Source organism: Notamacropus eugenii, chromosome 4, assembly GCF_028372415.1.
Source record: "Notamacropus eugenii isolate mMacEug1 chromosome 4, mMacEug1.pri_v2, whole genome shotgun sequence".
Lineage (NCBI taxonomy): Eukaryota > Metazoa > Chordata > Mammalia > Diprotodontia > Macropodidae > Notamacropus > Notamacropus eugenii.
The window spans coordinates 187,966,138-187,989,702 of record NC_092875.1 but is presented as its reverse complement, the minus strand read 5'-3'; the positions used below and the strand labels follow the sequence as shown (position 1 = coordinate 187,989,702).

Below are 23,565 nucleotides of genomic sequence, written 5' to 3'. Positions count from 1 at the left end.
TAAATTTGGATTAGAATTGTAGAAATCTAAAAATATTCAATTATTTTGGTAAGGTTGAGTGTTTTCAACTCTAAAGTATGCATTAGATTTTATAATAATATCTTCTTATCAACCACTTATTTACTTTTTCTGGTGTTATAAAAAGTATTGACAGGAACTCTTAACTTTCTTTGTGCTATGGACCCTTTTGGCAGTTTGGTGAAGCCTCTAGTTACCTTCTCAGAACAATGCTTTTAAACATAAAATATATAGAATTACAAAAGGAATTATATCAAGGTACAATTAACAAAATATTTTTTTAAAAGCAAGTTCATGTGCATATGGACGTATGAACTGCATTTGGCCCTAATTCAGACTCTTTCCCTTTTGCCATACCTTGCTCATTCCTTCCCTTCCCCCAGACTCTGCTCTCTCCATTCGATTCTCTGCAAAGCTAAAAAAATTGGTATTCCTAAAACATAGATTTGACCATGTCACTCCCATGCTTAGGAAATTTCAGTGGCTTATGTCATTGCCTCTGCAAGGTACAAAATCTTCTGCTATACAAAATATTTCATAATCTACCTCCAAAGTTTCTTTCCAGACTTTCCACATTATTCCTCTTTACACACAGATGGTTTTGTTTCCCATTTCAGATATTCAGCATTCTGTTTCTGTGCTTCCCCTTCTCACCTCTACTTCTTGAAACCTGTAGTTCCCTCTCAGATTTGGCTTGAGCTGCTTCCTTTCCTTATTGCCCCATGTTAGTGCTCTTACCTCCCCAAAGTTTACTTGTTTTTGTGTGTGTGTGTGTTTATTTATTCGCATACACTTTCCCCCAGTAAAAATTAAAAACTACTTGAGGATACTTTGACTTGTTTTTAGTATCTATAGAGTCTAGCAATGTCTGCATGGGGCTTAATAAAATGATGGTTGAATCAAAGCACCCTACATTGGTTTGTTAAACTAGTGAGTTTTATTCTGTCCTGGTACAGATAATGTAGGTGCACAGTTTCTTAGCTTTTGGCATCTCCCAACCAATATGACATGACACTTTGGTGCATTAAATGCCTAACATTTATATGAGGCTTAAAAGTTTGCCTAGTGCTTTATAGTATCTCATTTGATCCTCACAACAACCTTATTATTTAGTTGCTATTATTATCCTCATTTTATAGATGTGTGCACTTGAAAAAGGTTCTAATAACCTTTGTATATTTCTGAGTATAAAACAATGTTAGTAGCCATAACCACCGTGGCTGCTTGGACAAACCTCTATATCTAGACAAGGCATCCTGTTTCTTGAGAAATCGAGTAGCTATCAAAGCTGATTGGCATAAGTCTCCTTATATCCTTTGTGTATGTGTATTGGGAGGGTGGCATGTTATCAGTAAATCTTGTAGTTAGATTCAAGGGTGGTTTCTTTTTATTCCTTGAGATCTGTGACCAGACCAATCCGTCTCTATACAGGAGTGACTTGGTGGATTAGAGGAAGTAGAGATATCCTTCCTACCCCAATATCTTCTCCATCTCCATTATACCTGTCTTATTGCATTCTAACATAATTATTTGTGTACATGCCATTAAGTACAGTGAAGTTTTGTAAGGTGCTTGATTAGATGTTATAGCTAAAAAAAAAGAAGTTGTAGAAGTTGGTTTTCATGTTCTGGATGCTTAATTTTTAAATTTTACTGCTCATGATGGCTTCATGCTATCATTAGCCAATATCTCAAGGCAGAATTTACACTTAAGTAAGGTTCATCATTAATGACAGTGGACATAAATCCATGCTTCAGATAATCTTGCTAATTTTGGATAATTTGGCAGACTTCTTATCAGATCTGATTGTCATCATTTTTGCCATTTTCTTGTTGCTCCTTTGTTTTTGACTTTTGTTTTCAGTCCACTCTTTCTTTGCAGGAGTCTTTTAGAACCACGTGTCCATTTTGTGACGGTTAGTTTAAAACTAGATAATATAGTCTCTATATCCATTCAATCAAATACACACAAACTGTACTCTAAAGGCTTGGCTAAAGTCATTAAACTAGGTCCTTGAAGTAATCCTTCAGGAGGTATACAAGATGACCCACACTAAGGTACAGAAAGAAAATATGAGAATTTGTATTTTAATCTAAAATTAAGAAATTAATTATACCTTACTAATATTTAATACAGGGACTGACACTGGTGCCCTAATTGTATTCACACAAGAAGTTATGAAATGTGATGCATGATACACAAGGTGTCTTAAGGAACAACACAAGAGAGCTTGACAGTGACATGCTCTCATTTGTTCACTTGTGGCATAAATACAGTTTGTGTGTATTTGATTGAATGGATGTAGAGACTATATTATCTAGTACTCTCTACTAAAAACTCTTACAGACTAGAGAGCATCTCAGGCCCTTAATCAAGGCCTACTTATTAATTTTATGCACAATTCCAAGAGGCATGGTTTTTTTGGGGGGGGGAGAGGTACATCTCATAACAGATTATAAATATTATAAACAGCAAATGAGAGAAAGGAGGGTTGACAGAGACACTAATAGCAGTATGAAGAAACAGTTGTTATTCAGTAGTTTTAATCATGTCTAATTCTTTGTGACCCCAGTTAAGATTTTCTTGGGAAAGATGCTCCCTAATTTACCATTTCTTTCTGCAGCTCACTTTACAGATGAGGGAAATGAGACTTGCCCAGGGTCACATGAGTGTCTGAGGCCAAATTTGAACTCAGATCTTATTGACTCCAGGACAGGAGTTTAACCCTGAGACATCAAAAACAAAACTTGGGGGGAGGGGGTATAAACAGCAAGACCTAATTTTTAAAGTATAGGAATCTGGAGCCATTTAGTGTGGAAAAATTATACACAACTTTGTACACTAATTGATGCTCATAATAATGATCCTGAAACAGTGTACTCAGATCTTTTAAGAAAGCCAAGAGTACAAAATATTTTAGACTCATCAATTTTAGTAAATATCTTTCTAAATTATTTATTTAGCAGCTACTCTATGTACCACACCAGGTTCTAGGGGAAGAACAAAGTTTAAAAGAGAAATAGTTCTTACCCTCAAAAACACAATGCCCAACAACCATTCTAGAAGACTCATCATGAAACATACTGCCCACCTCCAGTTAGAGAGATGATGGACTCAGTGCAGATTGAGACTTTTTTTTGTCCATGACTAATGTGGGAATTTGTTTTACTTGATCACACACATTTGAAAGATTTTGTTTTTCTTGATTTCTTAATGTGGGAAGGGAAGAATTTGAAGCTGATAATAAAATAAAATTGAATGTAAATTAATGGTCAACCTGAGAGAGAAAACAATATAAGAATTTTTTCTGCAGAAATAAGAGTGGTTTGCTGTTTATAAGAGATACAAATTTTTTAAATTAAAAATTAGGCTTAACTTGTCAGACAGTAATGTTACAGTATTGTGCATATTTAATTAAAAGCTTATTTTTTATCTTTGGCAAGTAATACAATAATGTAATTTTGTACTTAATTATAGGCTGAAGTCTTTAAGTGACAAGTCAAGAGAAGCGAAGGTTAAAAGCAAAAAAAGGTATGACTGTTCTAAAATTTCATTTTGTAGAATCTTTCCATGAGTTTTAAATTTATTTTTAGATAATACTGTTCACTAATTACTTTTAACCCAACTAATTTACTTTCAACCCAAGTAATTTTTACATGTTTTACTCTAGCAGTAATAAATTATATCAGCAGTGTCAAACACAAGTAGAAACCAAGTGCTACCAACAGCATTTTGTCTCATGTTATACGTGTGTGTGTATATATACATATATGTATATATTTATATAGTTATATTTTTATTTATTTTGTCAAATATTTCCTGATTATATTTTAACCTGGTTCAGTCTGCCCTCCTGAGTTTTACCACTGGGTTTGATACCTGAGTTATATAATGAAGTTTATGATTCCTGGCTATGAGAGATTTATATTGGGTAAATACAACTTAAAACAGTTTTAAAAATTTTATCTGTTTAGTCTTCTAGAAGTACCAATGAAGTAGAAAAAAATCCAAATGATTAGTTTTCATAAATTTACTTTGCTAGGTTTTTCTCTACTTGAATTTCAAAAAAACCTTATATTATCATAGTTTCCATTTTAGAATTAAGAACAAAAAGAGGAATTTTATACTACAGAAAAGCACATTAATAACAAATATCATTTGGCAAGTAAATAGCTTTGGAAACATTGCATGAAAACATATCTGTGTTGATTTTGATGTTTTTCATTTTCAACATAAAGTATGTGTCTAGATTTCATTTCCAGCCTGAAAAAAGAAACACTTGAATCATGCAGATTTTCTTTTGGTAACTGCAGTTGCAGTTCTAATGAAGTGTTTATTAGAAGCCAAAAACTGTCTTTGGGAGTTAGTGACTTATGTACATTTTACCAACAAATATATAACCTTACTATAATTTACTTCTCTTAAAGTTTAGTGAAATTGCAATTAATTGATTTTTAAATTTTAATTTTGTGGATGACAAAACCAAAATCCTTGTACTTGTAGTTACAGCATTTATGAGAAAATGCTGTCTTCTTAATTAAATATTTATTTTTACAGGACTGTTCAATATTTGCCAAAGTTCTCTGCTGGACTCGAGCTTCTCAGCAGGTAAATGCCATTTTTGACCACACTGCTTTACCTTCAGCTATTTCTTTTCTAAAATTTTATGTTTTATAGGTATAATTCAGTAGTATTTCATGATATAGATTAAAATAGAGCAGCCTACAGCTATACATTAATTGGTCTTTTGAGAAACTTGTGACTCTTTTTGGTACAAAGATGACTTTATCATTCTATTTGAGGAGATCAAGATTATCTTTGTTAATATTTTATCTGGCATCTTTTGGTTTTCCTTTTATGGCAAAAAAATCTACCTTTATTATTTCTCAAAAGTTATAGCTCTTGTAATAATGCTATTAATTTTTTCCATGTGCATTATCTTTTGCCATTTTCTGTTGAAATCTTGTGTACACTGAATAACAAGTATGTTCTTGTGTTTGTGTTTGTGATTCAGTGTCATAGAACTAACCTGTTATGGAAAACATCTAGGAAACAAGTAGGAAAAGGTTATCTTGTTTTTGTTTATAATATTTATTCATTTTCCTGTTAACTCTTATACCTACATATAAATTTCTCTCTTTAAATATTTTATTATGTTTATTTTTGTGTTTTTAAGGGCTAGAGATTTTTCTTCTCTAGTGTAAAGAGATCCTTTTTTATATTTGTTATTGAATTGAGTAGGGGGTTTCAGAGATAATCCTATAAAATAGTTACAATAAGAAGTCTTGGTGCTTAAAAGCAAAATTTTCAAATATACAAGAGTCAAGTCAACAAGCATTAAATGCTCATTATGTACCAGACACAAGAGTACAGAATCACAGAACCTCAGAGTTAGAAAGAATCCCCAGTGTAGCCTATATGTGAAAAAAAGTTTTCTTTTACACTGTACCTGACAAGTACCTATTCCAGCCTTGCCTTGACCACAAACAAGGGGAAATCACTACCTTCTTAGGCAACCTATTTTACTTTTGGACAAGTCTAATATTTAGTATGTTTTTCCTTACATTAAGTCAAAATTTGTATCTTGACAACTTATAATTATTACCTAAGGTTGTTTCTATTTACTATACTATAACAATCCTCAAATGCAAATTTTTAATATACTATGAATCAAATTTCATATTTATTTCCCTTAAGGACATTGAATGCTACATAGCTGATCAGTACTTAGAGTCACATGATTTCATCAATATTGGCACTCTCCAGTGGTGCAGATCACTACCCAACCTGGTCCTTTCATCCTATGCAGTTCTTGTATATAATATGCATTTTCACAAGTCTCCCAAAGAAGATCTACTCAGTTTGTTAGAAGTCTTGCCCTAGTTCTTTTAATCATCAATGAATTCCAGTAAAATATTTGCATGATCACTCTCTCTTTTATAATATTGTATTTGTACTGATATCTTTTATTCTTATATTCCATACATTTCCTCCTTCCTGTCTCCCTTCACAGAAAGCCATCCTTTATTACAAAGAATTTTATTTTTTGAAGGAGGGAGTTTAAAAAAAATTAAGCAAAGCCAACAATGTTGGGAAAAAATCTTTTTTATATGCATTTTCTACATCCATGGACTCTTCCTCAGCCTCTGTAAAGGTGCAGGTGTATGTGTCTTCTCATATTTCTTATTTAGGACTAAATGGTTTTTTTTATGCTTTCTTAGCATTCGGTTTCTTTTTGTGGATGTTGCTCTTTATCGTTCTAGTCATTGTGTATATTGTTTTTCTGACTCTGCTTACTTCCCTTCAATTTGTGTAAATCTTCCCACATTTCTCTCTATTAATTGTGCTTTTTTCTTATAGCATAATAATATTCTATTACATTAATGTAACATTTTTTAAACCTGTTTCCTAATCAATGGGCATCTATTTTGTTTCAAGCTTTTTGCTACCATGAAAAGTGCTACTATAAATATCTTAGTTTGTTTGAAGAGTTTAAAAATTTTTTTTTTTGTCAGTGACCTCTTTGGAGTATGTGCCTAGCAGTGGAATCTCAGAGTCAGAGATTGTGGACATTTTCATCACTTTGCCTAATTCCTAATTGCTTTCCATGCCAGTTGTACCAATTTACAGCTCAACCCACTGCATATTTTCAGTCACTCTTGTTGTATGACTGGATTGCTTCCTTCCAGTGATACTTGACTGTGATGCCTTTTATATATTATGCTGTAGTGTAAAGAACACTTCTCTTCCAGTTCTCTATAGTGATTCCAGTGTTCCTCTCTCCTTTAGCCCTAGGCCATAACCTTAGCCCCAATGCTAAGCTGAATTGAATACCTACTAGTTCAAGTTCTAAATCCTTTGATCCTAAGATTTTAGGCCTTCTGAAAGGAGTTCCATCAACTCCTTTCTCTTAATCCTTAAAATTTCTCAGCATTACCACCCATTCTCTTCTCCTTTTCTCTGATAGCAGAGAAAGGATGTGCTATTCTTTTGTAAACTTATTCTTTCTACTTGTACCAGACTTCTAGGGAAAGAAGTAGCTAAAAATTCAGGACTGAAGTTCAGGGCTAAGAGAATATAAATAATAGTTGAAACCTTTTCACTTAAAAGATAGTGCTCAGGCAGCACCTCCTGGGAATATCTTCACTTTGGGGGCACAATTGTGTGTCAAGATTGTGATTCTCAGTGTCATAGAATCAGAAACTTGATTCTTTTAGCTTCCTCCAGGAGTGACCAGACTTTAGGGGAAAACTACAGAACCTTAGAGGAGGCTGATTTGTAATTGAGATCCTGTTTATGAGTTTATTACAAGAGCTACCTGAGGAGTAGCATTGAACCTCTGTTTGAGGTGCTTGATTCTGATTTCAGTTTACTCAAGAAACCAAATTTTAGCGTCAAGGTTGCTTATGGTAACAGAAATAGCCTTTTGAATAAGAGACTCTTTGACTTTTTAAGTCAGAGAATCAAGATTATCTTAAGGCATTGTAATGCTAGAGTAAATTACTCGCCCTTTTCCACTCTAGAAAAAAAATTTTGCCTAAAAATTGCAAGCATTTGTTCACAGTGGATCACAGAGCTTAAGACACACTGAAAAATTCTTTATTTAAAAATATTTTTAATTTTTTTATGTCATTTATTTGTTTTCATTTTTCAACAATCACTTTCATAAGTTTTAAATTTTTTCCCCTTCTTTCCCATCTCCCTCACCAAGATGACATACAATCTTATATGGGTTCTATGCGTACATTCTTATTAAACACATTTTTACATTACTCATGTTGCATAAAAGAATTAAAACAATGAACCAAAAAGAAACCATGAGAAAAAAAAACAAAACATAACAAAAGAGAAAACAGTCTGCTTCATTCTTCATTCTGACTCTATAGTTCTTCCTCTGGATGTGCATGGCATTTTGCATCATGAGTCCTTTGGAGATGTTTTAAGTCCTTGCATTGCTGTGATGGGCTACGTCTGTTTCTGTTACTGTGTACAGTGTTCTCCTGGTTCTACTCATTTCACTCAGCATCAGTTCATATAAGTCTTTCCAGGTTTGTCTGGTCTGCCTGTTTGTCATTTCTTATAGCACAGTAGTATTCATGTACCACAAGTTGTTCAACCATTCCTCAGTTGATGGGCATCCCATCGATTTCCAGTTCTTGGCCACCCACAAAAAGAGCTGCTGTAAATATTTTTATACATGTGGGTCCTTTTCCCATTTTTATGTTCTCTTTGGGATACAGCTCTAGAAACAGTATTTCTGGGTCAAAGGGTATGCACATTTTTATAGCTCTTTGAGCATAGTTCCAAATTGCTCTCCAGAATGGCTGGATCAGCTCATAGCTCCACTAACAATCAATTAGTGTTCCAGCTCTCCCTCGTCTTCTCAAACACAAAAATTCTTGGAAAAATTCTTGGTCTGCAGCTTTTTCAAGACTTTTTCCAGCCTTTTTCAAGACTGTGTGCAGACTGCCACCCTTCTGTAATTGACACATTATCTTGAACATGTTAAAATTAATTAGATCACAGTTTATCATAATCTTTTGATGGAAACTTGGGAGTTGTCCTACTTCCTTGCTGAGATTTAGGAGACACTAAAATCTTAGCAGTAACATATTTTACACAAACCTCGTTTAGAGTAGGCTACTGCTATAGCAGGCTAATCTCAGCCATTTTATGCTGATTTTATTGTACCTTTAATTGCAAAAGGTGACATTTTCTGGCTTTGTTTCCATATTTGGGAATATAACAGGTTTGAGCTGGTAACCTCTTCTGCAGTAACTTTTGAAGCTGCTTGCAGAGTGGTATGGTATAGTGGAAAGAATATCGGACTTCACGTTACAAAGACCTGGGTTCAAATGCTGCTTCTATCACTTAATAGCTATGTGACTCTGAGGTGCCCTCTGAGCCTTAGTTTGCTCTTCTACAAAATGGCGATAAAATAAGGTTGAAACTGCTTCTAGTGTTGTGAGGCTCCAGTGACATCATGCACATAAAGCAGTTTGGAAACTAAAGTGTTGTGTAAATGGCAGTTGTTCTTAGTAGTAGCAGAGTTCTCTGGGGGGATAACAAGAAGAGAAAGAGTTCTCTTTCATTCAAAAGAATAACCCTTTTAAAGTGTGCTAAAAGGCAGAGGAAACATCTTGAGATTATGAAGCTGAAAGGGACCTCATGGTGATGATGAGGATGTAGAAAATAGGGAGCAAATGAAAAATTTTGAGCAGAGAAGTAACGTTAACTAGAGTAGAAAGAATGTTGGACTTGGATTTAGAGGACCTGGCCTCAAGTCCTGGCTGTTGTGCTTACTACATATGTGATTTTGGACAAGTCACTTAACTTCTCTGTGAAGTGAGGGAGTTGGATTAGATGACCTTTAAGAATCCCTTCCAGCTAATCATATGTCTTTATAGAAAATTAATGTTACATTTGTATGACATGATTTAGACAAGGAAGAGAGTGAAGGTAAGAAGACTGGTTAAGAGCCTTTTTCAAAAATGATCTGGGCAGACTCATACAAGGAGAATGCCAATGGAAAAAGGAGGAATAACTTAGGTAAAAGAGATGACTGAGGTAAAGTTACAGGATTTAGCAACTGGATATGGGAAGTTAAAAAGATGGAAGAGTTAAAAATAACATAAATATTGGTGCCAGTTACAGAAATAGTGAAGTCAGAAAGAGGGAGAAAGGTTTTGGACATTTTGGGTTTCAGGTGCCAGTGGAATAGTCACATGCAGATGTCCTATAGGCTCTTTACAAATGGGGATTCCCCTCTACCACTGTGGCATTGCCTGAGTTAGTTATCACACATACTTAGTTCTTATTTAAGATATACCCACAGTCTGGTATACCAAAGTAAAATCTAGAGTTTTCATTTTAATTTTAATTGGATAAGTACAGTCAACAAGTACTTAGTAAGTGTCTATAGGGTTGTATTGGGGTTTGGGGATTCATGTAGCTACAATATCTTCTAATAATACAAATAACATTAATAAACATTCATAATATTTATTTAGCACTTTGAGATTTGCAAGATATTTTACACATGTTATTTTATTTGATCCTCACAATAACCCTGTGAGGTAGGTGCTGTCATTATTCCTATTTTGCAGATGAGGAAATTGTACTGATTCCCAAGTCCAGCACTCTTAAGCACTCTGCCACTAGTTGCTTTAAAGTTATGCAATGCAATTAACTATCCACTTTATGAATTAACTAAAAGTTCTCTAAACTCTTTTAGTTTCCCTAGAGTAGCTGGGATTAAGTGATAATTGACAATTTTATACTTTGCCTTAAACAATATGTAGATCTGAACATATTCTGTCTGCATTATCTATATCAGATATGTGAAAAAAATTTTTGCTCCCTGCTACTTTCAGAGAGTGTACATCTGCCCTAAGAATGATGCTGCTAATTTAGATCTCTACATAGTTGGTCAAGGCATTTATGCAATCATGTATCACTTTTTCAAGCTTTTAAAAATATATATATGTATCTTTAATAATAATTGTTTTCTTCTTAGATATGAAGATACATGGGCTGCCCTTCATAAAAGAACAAAGGAATGTGCAAGTGCTGGAGAGGTAGAGAATTTGTTCTTCTGGATTTTTTTAGCCTATAAGTGATGTTTCCATCTATAAGCAGAATGTTTCCACTGAAATGCCTTACATAGAATTTCTGAAATGAAATTTAATAAATTATTATAATCCTGTCTGAACAAAGTTCATTTTCACACTCTCCAAAGTTTCTCTGGGATGTAAACTAGTCCTTGTTGATCTAAAGAATTTTTACTTGTTTCTGAAGGTTCCAGACAAGTATTTGCCTTCTCTCGATACAGTATCTATAATAGTCTGGTTCATAGGACCAGCATTGTGTGTAAACTTAATAATTGTCATTGATTTGGACCTACCAATTCAGAATTTATTTTAATTTGGACACTGAAATTTATCTTTGCTCACTCTTTACAAAACTGTTTTCAAGTAAATAGAAAGCAAATACTGTAAACAAAGTGATCATGTCCAGCTTACTTGAAAGAATACCATTTTGAAGTACTTTAGAAACATTTACATATGATGCACTTAATTACAGATTATTTTTTAAAATCAATTCCTAATATTCTATACTTATTGACTTTGTTAGCCTAATTATTGTACTTGAAAGTATAAGAATTCTTTTCTTAAAAAAAAAATCTAAGACGGACTATTCTCTAATTTAGACTACTTATCTCCACAGTCCAAATTAATGAGTTTAAATTACGGTTGCAACCTTCTATTTTATCTCCTTATAGATATTAGTAGTGAGAAATGATGATAAATATTAGTGATAAAGTATATTTTTTTAAGTTGCATATACTGTTGATATAATGTCTAAAGTATTAAAATTTCAAATTAAGTTATATCTGAAGAGAAGAATCTTTTATGTACATATCTAATCAAAATTGACAAAGCACTGCTTAAATTACTTCTTGAAAATAAAGTAGCTTATATCCAAATTAAAATATTCTTTGTGACTTATTGCTGTTATTTTAATTATCTCAGGAGGACTCAGTGCATTATACCTGAAAGTGGTGGTACCACCAGAATTTTAGAACTAAAAGAGACTTTTGGTGATGATGACATATGTCTAATTTAATCTTGTTCTTTTACTGAAATAGAATATTTGTTTCACAATTGGCCACTCTTCTCAAATTTTGTAGCATTTAACTATGAATTTCACACTTGGGAAAATGGATGTTTAGTAGAGAATTCTAGAAATGTGTCAATCTGCTTTAATAAATCATGTTTTTATTTGTAACATTACTCTTTGAAGAGTAATTGCTCCAAATGCTATGTCAGGATTACATTTATTAAGAATTAAACTAAGAAACATCAGGAAAAAATACAGGTGATCTCCCCACCACACGTCCACAGAAATCTAGAAAATGTACTAGACCAAGTCTTGATCTGGAAAATCTTAAAAAAATAAAATCAGTAAAGCCATTTTTCCTGTGTAGGTCCTCATAGAAAGACAGATGAGACACCATTTACAAATGTTAGGGATAGTATTTAGCCAGGAAGCAACCTTGAAGAGCATGCCAACATAGGGGGAGGCTGTTCACTAGGGCCAAAAGAGCTTCCACATCCAGCACAGATAGGCCTAAACTTGTTCAGGGTGCAAGAATAGCTGCAAGACCTGTTGCTTATTACCCAGTCCTGTGTCACAGATTCAGGGAGGACTGAGGCAAGAACCTGCACCTAGGGATAGTGTTACAGGGTAAGGAGCAGTCACAGACCCTAAACGAGGAACAACTTCAGAAGCAAGTAGCTATTGTGTAGCTTTGACACAGGAAGTAAAGCAGAATGGTGGGGGGCCTTAGTTCTAGTGCATTAATGAAGGAAGGAATCCCAGAGTGTAGGGGAACCTGCAGTTCTGTCCCTAGCAGAACTGAACTGGCTGATAATAGCTAAGTTCAGTAGTAATGGAATGGAACTCTAAACAAGACAAGACCACACATGTATTGCTTAGACCCAAACCCAGCTCAGGAGCTTAGCTCAGAATACAAAAGAATTAATCAGACTTCAGGAGCAGTGAAAATTTCAGGTCCCCAGCCTGTCCATGAAATCCTGGAATAACACTAGATTCAGTACTTCAAGAAAATAGCAGCAGGATTAACCCAGACATTCTCTTCAGAAGTGAAAAGAGTATGTATGACCCTGGGACTGGAAGAATGAGCAACAAAAAAAAAGAATCCCACCATAAAAATCTATTTTTGTGATGGAGAACACTTATGATAGAAACCCAGAAGAAGAAAATGACTCCAAAATGTCCACAAGAAAAGCTTTAAAAAATACAGCTTAGATACAAGTGCAGCTAGAATTCCTAGAAGAGGTGAAACAAAAAAAAAATTTAAAAGTTCAGTATATTTTTAAATGTGTAATGGGAGCACTGGAAGAAAGGATACAAAAAGAAATGGGGGCTATGAAAGAAAGAATTGAAAAGAGAATTAGCTTGGCACAAGAGGTATAAAACTGCCCATCACTTAGCACAGAGCCCCAGCACTAGCATAAAGGAGGTGATTAATAAATGGTAGTTGACTGACCCAAGCAGCAAACTCCCTGAAAATGAGAATGGACCAAATAGAAGCCAGTGATTTGCAAGAGATACAAGATAGAGTAAAAACAAGTCAAAAGACTGAGAAATAAAAGTAAATTAAGGTATCTCATGGCAAAAATAGCCTGGAAAACAGGTTGAGGAGAGATAATTTAAGAATCATTGGGCTCTTTGAAAGTCATTTTGAAAAACAAACCTGAACATCATTTTTCAAAAAATCTTAGAAACAAACTGCAAAGATTGCTTAGAACCTGAGGGAAAATGGAAATAAAAGAATCCACCAGTAACCTCTGGAACAAAACCAGGAAATAAAAACTCTCAGAAACATAGCCAAAATTTTCAAATTGTCTTTCAAAATTTTCTTTCAGAAAGAAAGAGTTCCAGTACCAAGGACCTACAATCAGGATAAGACAAGATTTAGAATTGAGAGCTTGGTATATGATATTCCAGAATGCAAAGGGTATAGGCTTACAACAAAAAATAATTTACCCACCAAAATTGATTTATAGTCCTACAGAAGGAAAAATGTATCTTTAATGAAATAAAGGACTTCCAAGAATTCCTTACAAGATCAAAGCTGCATGGAAACTTTAAAGTGCAAACACAGGAACAAAGAGAAACATAAAAAGATAAATGTGAATGAGCAATTAAAAGGAAACAAACAAGGATGAAATGATGATTCTGATATGGAGAGATGACACGTATGTTCCTCCTGAATCCCATCATCATCCTCAAGGGTCATGAGGGAGTTCAGTTAGATAAGGCCTGGAGTAGTTCTGTTATGTCTTGATGATCTTGATAAATGAAAGGAGAGGGGAAGAAAAATATGCTAGGGGATGAGAAGGAGGGGACTTAGGGAAAGGGAATTTAGAGAAAGTTATCTCATGTAAATCGCATTGTACACAAACAAAGTGGGGATGGGGGAGGGGGAGCTGTTGCCTCTTGAACCTCACTCTCATCTGAACTAGTTAACAAAAAGCTAGGTACGGTAATACATTTCATTCATTAGGGAAATAGGAGGGAAAGGGGAGAAGGGAGAATTTGTGAGAAGTTAGGTTAAGGGAATGATTACTCCTAACTATAATAAATTCAGTATTTAGTAATCAAAATATTTGTAGCTTTTTTGAGGTGGCAAAGAATGAGAATCTGAGGGGCTATCCATTAGTTGAGGAATTGATGCACAAATTATGTTATATAAATATGTATCATGCTGAACTCTTATCAGTGTAATTACCCTGTGATTCCAGAGGACTAATGATGAAACATGCTACCCACCTCAAAGGTGAAGGACTCAGAATGAGACCAGTTTATTTTGGACATGATCAATGTGGAGAATTGTTTTGATTGACTATACATATTTGTAATGAGTTTTGTTTTTCTTGTATTCTCAATTGGTGGTGATGGTGAGAGGATGGGAGAGTGAGAAGGTAGATTTTGGCTGATAAAAACATAATAAACTACCTGGAAAAAATTGTTCATCTAGGAGATTGTGCTTCTCATATGAGTAGCGAGCCTAAAGAAGAGGCATTGTAGTAAAGTAGAAAGAGGGTTATACTTGGTGTTCAAACCCAGCTTTGCTGATTATTATCTCTGTGATCTCAAGCAATTCACTTAGCATCTCTGATCTCAGATTTCTGTATCTGTAAAATAAAGGATGGATCATTTCTAAGGTCCCTTCCAACTCTAAATTCATGAACTTAAGCTTAAACAGAATCTTATGATGCTAAAGCAGAATCTGGTGCATGTGCTGAAAGTCTGGAACCCTTATCAGCTCATCAGAAAATAGTGTAAGTTAAGTAACTTCCTAGGATAGGACATGTCAGTATGTCTTTGGAATATGGCAGTTTAAGCCTTTTTCAGTTTTATTTGCATGTGGTAAACATGTTTCCAAAAGGTTGTGAACTTGGGGAGCTCACTGTTTAAAAAAGAAAAAACCCAATTGTCCCTTTTGGGAAGGGGATATATTTGGATGTTCAAATCTGTGGTTTCCTTATGGTAGGATGCATTTGAAGGCAGTTTCTAGGTCCACCCCTTAGATTTCTCTTCTCTTGATTGAGCTCCTTTGGAATAAGCAATAATTTGAGGTTTCCTGCACTGCCTATTAAGAATGATCATTTCAACAAAAGAGAATTATGTCACTTTCTTTCTGAGCAGGATAATGTCAGCTTTAGTTGGCGTGAAGATAATGATGTGGACAAAATCTTTTCTATGGAAACTTTTTTTTTTTTTAAAATAGTTAAGGTGTGTGATGTGCTATGTCCCTTATATATTGCAGCGAGTGGATACTGAAGTGGTGATGCTTTCAGTACACTGGGAGAAAAAGAGGACAAGTTTAATAGAGTTACAAGAACAGCTCCAGCAGATTCCAGGATTGTTAGCAGATCTAGAATCCATGACTGCAAATTTGAGTAAGTTTTCTTTTTATCCACATATTCCTTACAGGAACCAAAATGATCAAGGAAGAAACCTGATTGAATTTCAGTAAGCTTTTGGAATATAGTAGAACCTTGATTAAGTAGAATGCTTGAGGAATGAGATGTTCTGACTAATTTAAATTATTGTTTAACGGTGAGTTCAACTGAAGAATCTTTACTTCAGCATTTGTTGAAAATATTTTCAAAACAATAGTGTGCTTTACTGTCTGAATTCAGTACAACAAAAATAATTTAATCTTTCTTTGATGATAGAGGCTCTTGTACTACCTTAGAAAATGGGGTTGAATATACACTGATCCCAGGACATATCCTGAAAATTTCTTCTTTTTATTAAATCCTTATTCATAATTTGTTTTCTTGTAATCAGCTTTTTCTTCCTCATAGTGGAGTAGTAGAGAAAAATTCTGGTCAGCTGAGGGTTTTTACCTCTAATTGGGCTGCAGTAAATCAAGGTTCATTACACTGAGGCATAAAAATAGTATGTTCTTAGGTAATTTAAACTAACTATCTATAGCTGTCTATCTAGACATACATATCTGTACCTGTATCACTTTGAGATTTGATCATATCCTGTCCCTGTTCTTTTCTATTTGTTAAGGAAATTATTTTCATATTTAACATTCCCAAATCTTCAGACATGTTTAGGATCATATTGATTGATTCAAGAATTGAAATTTAGAGTGGGTAATTAGTTGCTAATTTACATTTGTAATATTTGTGGGATGAGTGGAAAAATAGGAGTCACTGCCTTGTTAAATTAATTTTACACTTTTAAAGAAAACTGTATGTAAGAGAAGTTCACAGATTCCTATATAGTCTTCTTTGTTATTGTTTGTTGATAATTATGTTCATAATAAAAATCCAATTTAATTTTAAAGAGAAAGAAGTAAGAGGTTATTTATTCAAGAGAACTCTTTTCAGCTAATGTGACCAAAAAAACTGTTAGGTAAAATATAAAAACAGATTATCCTGAATCTAGTACTCTAGGATCTACTTTCCTTGATTTATATACAATTTCTTTATTTTTAAAAAAGGTAATTCAGGCCAGAAGGTAATTTAATGTCATTAAATGGTCTTTTAAATAGTCTGTAATTAGAATTAAGAAGTTACATTTAGACACTAGAAATATTTCTTATTAGAGAATATAATTTGCTTTCCTCTGGTGAAAGGCTGTGTTTCTATTTTCCTTAAGCTCCAAGTTGGCAAACTTTCAGTTCATTATAATATTCTGGTCAATAAGACAAGTAAGGAAGCATTATTTTCATTACAGTTGTCTTTAATCTGTGAGCAGTAGCATGTGTGGATTACATCTAAGATGAACTGGCAGCTCATTATTCCTTACTGCACTAGGATTCTGTTATTTTTTGGATGAGATGCGAAAGGAATTAATGTTGAAGTTCTTTGGAGAACTTCAAATTTAGTTTACTACTTGCAAAGAGATTAAAAATATATCCTAGAATGGTTTTTATATTACCTCTCCTCTAAGGAATGAGAAAGCAAAGCATACTTGTCCCTGTTGTGCTTTTTTTTTCAGATGATAAGCCCAAGGCCTTGAGAAGTTAAACAGTTCTCCCCAGGTCCCATTGATAGTAAGCATCAGAAGTGAAATTTGAACTGTGGTCCTTTACTCCAAAGTCAATGTTCACCCTAATCCCTTATGTGTATGTGTGTCCTTTGTTGCCAAAGAAGACCATGCCATCAGAGAAATGATGACATGACTTGCACTTGACTTTGTTTTTTTGAGTGAGGGAGGGTTGTGCAGGTCACCAGCTTCACTTCTCCTCCAGAGCCATCTGAATCCAATGACCAAATATTCATCAGGATGACTGGAGATGGCCCAGCATGAGGCAGTTGGGGTTAAGTGACTTGCCCAAGGTCACATAGCTAGTGAGTGTCAAGTGTCTGAGGTGAGATTTGAACTCAGGTCCTCCTGACTCCTGCACTGGTGCTCTATCCACTGTACCACCTAGCTGCCCCTCACCCTAATCTCAGAAAGATTAAATGATGTCTCCAGGTTGAAATGCCAGTAAATGTTTGAGGCAGAATTTCTAGGTATACCAGATTCTTAAGTCCAGTGTTCTATCCATTAGACCATGTTAACTCTCAAATACTATTACAAAGTACTCTTATGATCAAAGTATGTCACTTCTGCCTTAAATTGATGCTATGTTATTTTCTCTAGTCTGTGATAGGCATTTCTTGGTGAACCAGTTTCAGTTCCTTTAAAAAAAAAAACTTAATATCCCTTTGGTCTAGGTCAATATTTATCAGTATTACTAACTTGAGTTTACTCATTGACATTTTAAATTATTACTACTTTTGGTTATTAAAATAATCTGTTAATATTATTTGAATATTATCTTTTGCTTACCAGGAGCTACCTTTCCTTTATCTGTAGCAGATAAAAATAAGTACCTTAAGAGACACATAGTTTAATCTAAAAATAGCTAATAGGGAAATGTTTTGAAAATTTAGAAATCTTGACTACCTTAAATTCCTAGGAGTGCTATGTTATTAGTTCATACTTTCCCGGTCTGCTTGATATCTTTATTATTTGACTTTTGCAGCAACTAAAATTTAGTCTTATAAGTTAACCTCATTGATGTAGCTCAACAAGAATTTAAATTCATCAAACAAAAAAATAGTAAAATTGGAAGAAAGTAAAGCTTATTTATATTTAGTGTTTGTTTCTTCTTTTTTTTGAAATGTTGATCTTTTAGTAGTGAGAGTCCACACCCACTCCTCTAATATGGAAGTTCCTCCCATCCTAGCTCACCAAATCTTTTTCTAATCTATTCTTATTAAATATTAAAGAATTTATAAGAAATTAATGTTCTGGAATTTTGATGGGGTTTTGGCCATCTAGATCTTTTGGTTTGATTTTAATAGAAGATGTAACTGTAGTTTGTTTTCTGACTGTTCAAGGACTACCGATTCAAAATTAGCTGTCTAACTATGCTGATTTTATATATGTATGTATGTATATTTACATGATATATACGTATATACGCACATACATATGCATGCACACATGTATGTGTGTATATATATTTGATGTGGAGTCTCTAGCATGCAAAGAAAAAAAAATCATTGATTTGTTTAAATTATAATTATGCTTAAGACTTATAGTACTTAAAATCTAAGGAAATATCCATCAAAGGGGCCCCCCCAATTTTTAAGAATAATTTTAATACATAAAAGGTTATATTTTTAAAAAATTAATTATATTGTTAAAGTCTTAATTGACAGACTTATAAAATTAGTTTATTAGGTCAGGAAGTGAGTATTATTTGCTAATATACCTTTTTAGAGGCACTGGGCTTAGAGTCAGGAAGATGTGAGCTCAAAATGACCTCAGACTCTTCCTAGCCATGTGACCTTGGGCAAGTCATTTAATCTTTGCCTTAGTTTCCTCATCTGCACAATAGGGATAATAATAGCACCTTATCTACCCGGGTTGTTGTGAGGATCAAAAAAGATGATATTTGTAAGGTGCTTAGCACGGTCTAGGCTCTATATAAATGTTAACTTTTATTGTTGCTATTGTATGATTTTGTGTATAGAATCATTTAACACTTTTGCAGGTGCAGGATTTATGATTTTATTGGTTTGGGAAAATCTTAGTGTAGAAAAATACATTCATGTCAGCAGCTACTCTCAGAGATTTATGTGAATCAGGGATTGGGACTTGCCCGTTGTCACACAGCTAGTAGAATGTGTCTTAATTAGGACTTGAATTCAACTCTTCCTGACTCCAAAGCCAGGATTCTATCTACTATGCCCCATTCCATACTCCCAAAACCATGAAAGTTGAGCACAAGTTATGTGTTGTTACGTTTTTAGTGTTGCATAAGTAGCATGTATGCATACTCCAGAAAAAATATGGTCAACAAGCACTCATTAAGCACCATGTGCTAGGCAACATACAAGAAAGGCAAGAAAACATATAAAAAGAAACTGAAAAGCAGGGGGAAGAAAGAGGAGCATAACTGGCATGGGAGCATGGTGAGTTCCAGGGGAAATGCCAGTGGAAAATGATGAAATGGCTGCTCTGGGTTACTTCCTTAAATGGGGGATCTGGGAGGAGCTTACCATTGTTTACCCTTCAACCTCTCCAGTCAGAGGGAGGGAGGGCAGGGGTTACTGAGGAGATGTGAATTTCAGTGTTGTTGTGACCTTGTAGGATGATCCAGGATGGGCATTAATGAGGTCCAGGGGATTGCAGCCAAGTAGGAAATGATGAGATGGAGATGAAGTATGAGGTGTTTGAGGATTCAGTTGTCACCCTTTTTGTTAGTGACCATTTGGCCTCTGTTGATTGACAAAATACTTATGTTCATGTGTTGGTGATAACCTAAACTTGACATTTCATTTTGATTGTTCTTGATTGCTAACAGTACTCTTCAAGCAAATTGTCATGGAGTCTGTCCCATTTTTCTTTCCCTTATAGTATATAAACATCTCATAGCACTCCAATTAAACCGTAGAATCATAGCATTTTAGAGCTGGAATGAACTTCAGAGATCACTTTATAGATGAGAAAACTGAGACCCACATCTCATTAGTGGCATAACTATGACTTAATACTTAGTCTGCTATTCTTCCCACTATATCATGCTGCTCTAGTATGACCCTACCTACATTAAAGCACATATCAGGTCAGATAATTGCTAATATTAATTATAATGGAGTTTGGGCAAAGTCTTTATTGATGTTCCTACAGCTCTTGGATATGATTCATTGATTCCCCTCTCAAGCTCTTTAGAGTAACATTTTTAAGAGAAAGCCTTTCTTATAAAGGACTATTTAGGTCTTTAGTGTGTCTATATTAGTGAAAAATAAGTTGTTTTTGTTGTTAACTGTTCAGTTATATCTGACTCTATGTGATCCCATGGACTTCGTCGATGGGGTTTTCTTGACAAAGATACTGTTGTGGTTTAGCATTTCCTTCTCCAGTGTATCCCCATTTTACAGATGAAGAATTAAGGCAAATGGTGATTAAGTAACTTGCCAAGGGTCACACAACTGGATTTGAACTCAGATCTTCCTTGACTCCAGGCCCAGTGCTCTATCCACTGCACCATCTAGCTACTCCTGTAAAATAAATGCCTCATGTAAAAAGAATAAAAACTAAAACTCTTCAGTGCAAACCAAATAGCTCAACATAAATTTACATCAAAAAATTCATCTTTTATGTTGCTTTTTTTCTCTTTATTCCCTCTTCTTTAATGTTACTGTGTTTTTGTTTTAAGATCACAAGATACAAACGATATCTGAAGCTATCATCCCTGTTAATAATAATGTAATTATTTTATTCACTTTTCTTTTTTAAACCATAAGTTTAGGATTGGTTAGACAGTAGGATCTAGAATCAAGTGAAATTTAAACTTCTGATGGACAGAACTGAAATGTACCAGTCAGCATCTTTTACCTATAATTACATTCCTGATCAGTCTTCAGTCTGTTTGTAAGGTCATTTTTTTGCAGTCACAGTTAATGAGGTATGTATCCCACTATGAATTGCCTTACTGTTGAAGAGGATTCTGGGCAAGAAATATAGGGGGAATGTCTCTGGAAGAAAGTGTCTTCTAAATTATGATTGCAATGGAAATGACAGTGAATTTAGGCACCCTGAACTTGGAACTTGTCTGATCCAATACAAGTCTTCCATCTAGTTGTCTGCAACAGTGAGTGTCGAAATAGAAGAAGCATTAAGACTATTCTTTGGAGGCTAAGAGGAGGCCAGTGGTGGTTGGGACAAAGGAATGGGATGTATTCTTGAAGAATTGTTATTGACTTTATCTAGAAAGGGAAAAAAGTGAAAGTTATACCTCTTTTTGTTTTAGTAGTCATAGTTCAAGCTAACACCTTTCATTCACTTAGAGAGGTGAAGAAAACCATGTGGGGAAACATGAATTCCCCATTAATTAAATGGGATTTTTTTTTACCCACTAGCACATCTATTCCTGCAGAATCCTAGTGATAAAACTTTAAAAAAAAAATTGAATTTCGTGTCTTTAGAGTCTTCTCTTGCCTGACAGTGGGCAATTTCACATTTTATTAAGTTAGGAAGCTAATGCTTACCTCCAGCTGCTTTTTCCATTCTGTTGAATTAGGTCTCTGAGGTGCTTTATAGCTCTAAAATTCAGGAGTCAATGATATTCTTCAACTAGTATTCTAATTTAAAGGACTTCTGAGAAATTCTTTCATATGTTGTCAGATCATAAAGAATAGGTATCCCAAATTCTGTCCAAGAAAGGAGTCAGGAAGTGATTGTATAAATGGAAGTAAATCAACAAGTATTTATTGAATACTTACCTTTTATTTAAAACTCTAGTAGGCATTGTGGGAAATTGGTAAGAAATCTAAGATATGGTTTCTGCCATCAAAGATCTTTCCCCTAAGTCTTTACTGTTTATTTGGGAATTTAGTATCAACATTAATTCAGCAATTTTTTTAAGATCCAGCTTTTTGCAAGACCCTTTGCTAGACCCAAGGGGGGAATAAAAAAAAGGAAGAAAATCTCCTTTATTCATGATACTTGTAGTCTAGGAGGGGAGATGGCACATACACAAATAACTGTAATGCAATGGAGTTAAAGAAATTATGAAGTTATTTTTTTAAAAAGGACAAAAATAGCAGGGAATTGATAATCAAGAGAAATACAGGGATATAGTAAGAGAGGATCTTGTTGTCTTCTTAATGAGTTCATTTCTCCAGGCTCAGATGAGCTATATCCTAGAACTGAAAGAATTGGCCAATGTTTAGTGAGTCACCCTTGGTGATCTTTGAAAGATTGGAACAGGAAGAAGCTCTTCAGGATAGGGTCCAGAAGGGCAAAGGTTGTCAAATCTTTGTCAAGTTGTCAAAAAAGAGAAGAGAATGGAATCAGAAAACTGTAGGCAAGTGAGCCTGACCTTGATTCCCTATAAAATTCTAGAACTGTTATTAAAGAGACAGATAATGAACATCTAGAAAAGGTTTTGGTGGTTACCAAAAATTTTTACCAAGAAAGGTTTCCCTAGGCTTATTGTATGTTGTAGATATTTTCTACCCAAATTTTAGCAAAGTGTTTATTAATGTCTTTCATGTTATTCTTGTAGAGTATATCTGGAGTATTGTATAAGTTCTTGGCACCACATTTTAGGAAGCACATTGATAAGATGGAAACTGTTCAGAGGAAGGCAAGCAGAATCATGAAGGTCCCAAGGTCATTTCATATAAAGATAGGTTGAAGGAACCGACTTCATTTACCCTGGAAAAAAGGACCTGGAGAGGAAGGTAATAGAAAGAGAGGAGACATGATACTTGTCTTTACATCTTTGAAAGGCCAGGACATACAAGAGGGATTCAACGTGTTTTGCATAGCCCCAAGGAGCAAAATTAGGAGCAGTGACTGGAAATTGCAAAGAGACAAATTTAGGCTTGATATTAAAACAAAACCTTCCCAATGATTTGACTTATCCAAAAAATGGAATAGGTTCTGAGAGAGTAGTAGGTTACTCCTTATGGTTAATTTCCAATAAAAAGTTGGATGGCCATTTATGAGTTATATTAGAGAGGATTTTCATTCAGATATATCTAGATGGTGTGACTTCTGTAAATAGAAGAGAGGTTATTTCAGGGTTTGTGGGGGAGGGAAAGGAAGGAGGTCTAGACCAATGGGTAGGAATCAGACAGAGGGTGTAGGTGAGAACACTCCTAGTAAAGAAAACATGACTGAATGCTTAGAGGTAGAAAACCAGGGAAAGTGTGGGAAACAGCAATGCTGATAATAATCCATTCATTTCTGTCTATGTAACCTCTGTTCCACCCAAAATTAAAAGGATCACCTGAACTCTTAGTAGTTACTTCTCCAAGTGTGGAGACAACTGGAACTTCGGACAGGCTCCTTTCATCTCATGGTTCAAATATAAAATTTGCTGTTTGGCATTAAAAACCCTTCATTACCTGCTGCTCACCCTTTAATCTTCCAGTCTTATACCTTAAGACTTTCCACATATTCCTCAATCCAGAGATACTGGTCTCC

The 23,565-nt window shown here is 34.5% G+C and overlaps 1 protein-coding gene across 9 annotated transcripts in view; it reads left to right on the top strand.

Annotated features, from left to right (window-relative positions):
- Nucleotides 1-23,565, top strand: part of DTNBP1 (dystrobrevin binding protein 1) — a 180,955-nt gene that overhangs the window by 17,388 nt on the left and 140,002 nt on the right. For all 9 annotated transcript variants that reach the window (XM_072603895.1, XM_072603899.1, XM_072603894.1 and 6 more), the window contains 4 exons: nucleotides 3,496-3,549; nucleotides 4,576-4,626; nucleotides 10,535-10,595; nucleotides 15,377-15,509. In XM_072603895.1, the coding sequence (XP_072459996.1) occupies nucleotides 3,496-3,549; nucleotides 4,576-4,626; nucleotides 10,535-10,595; nucleotides 15,377-15,509 (299 nt within the window). The remainder of the gene's footprint in view (nucleotides 1-3,495; nucleotides 3,550-4,575; nucleotides 4,627-10,534; nucleotides 10,596-15,376; nucleotides 15,510-23,565) is intronic.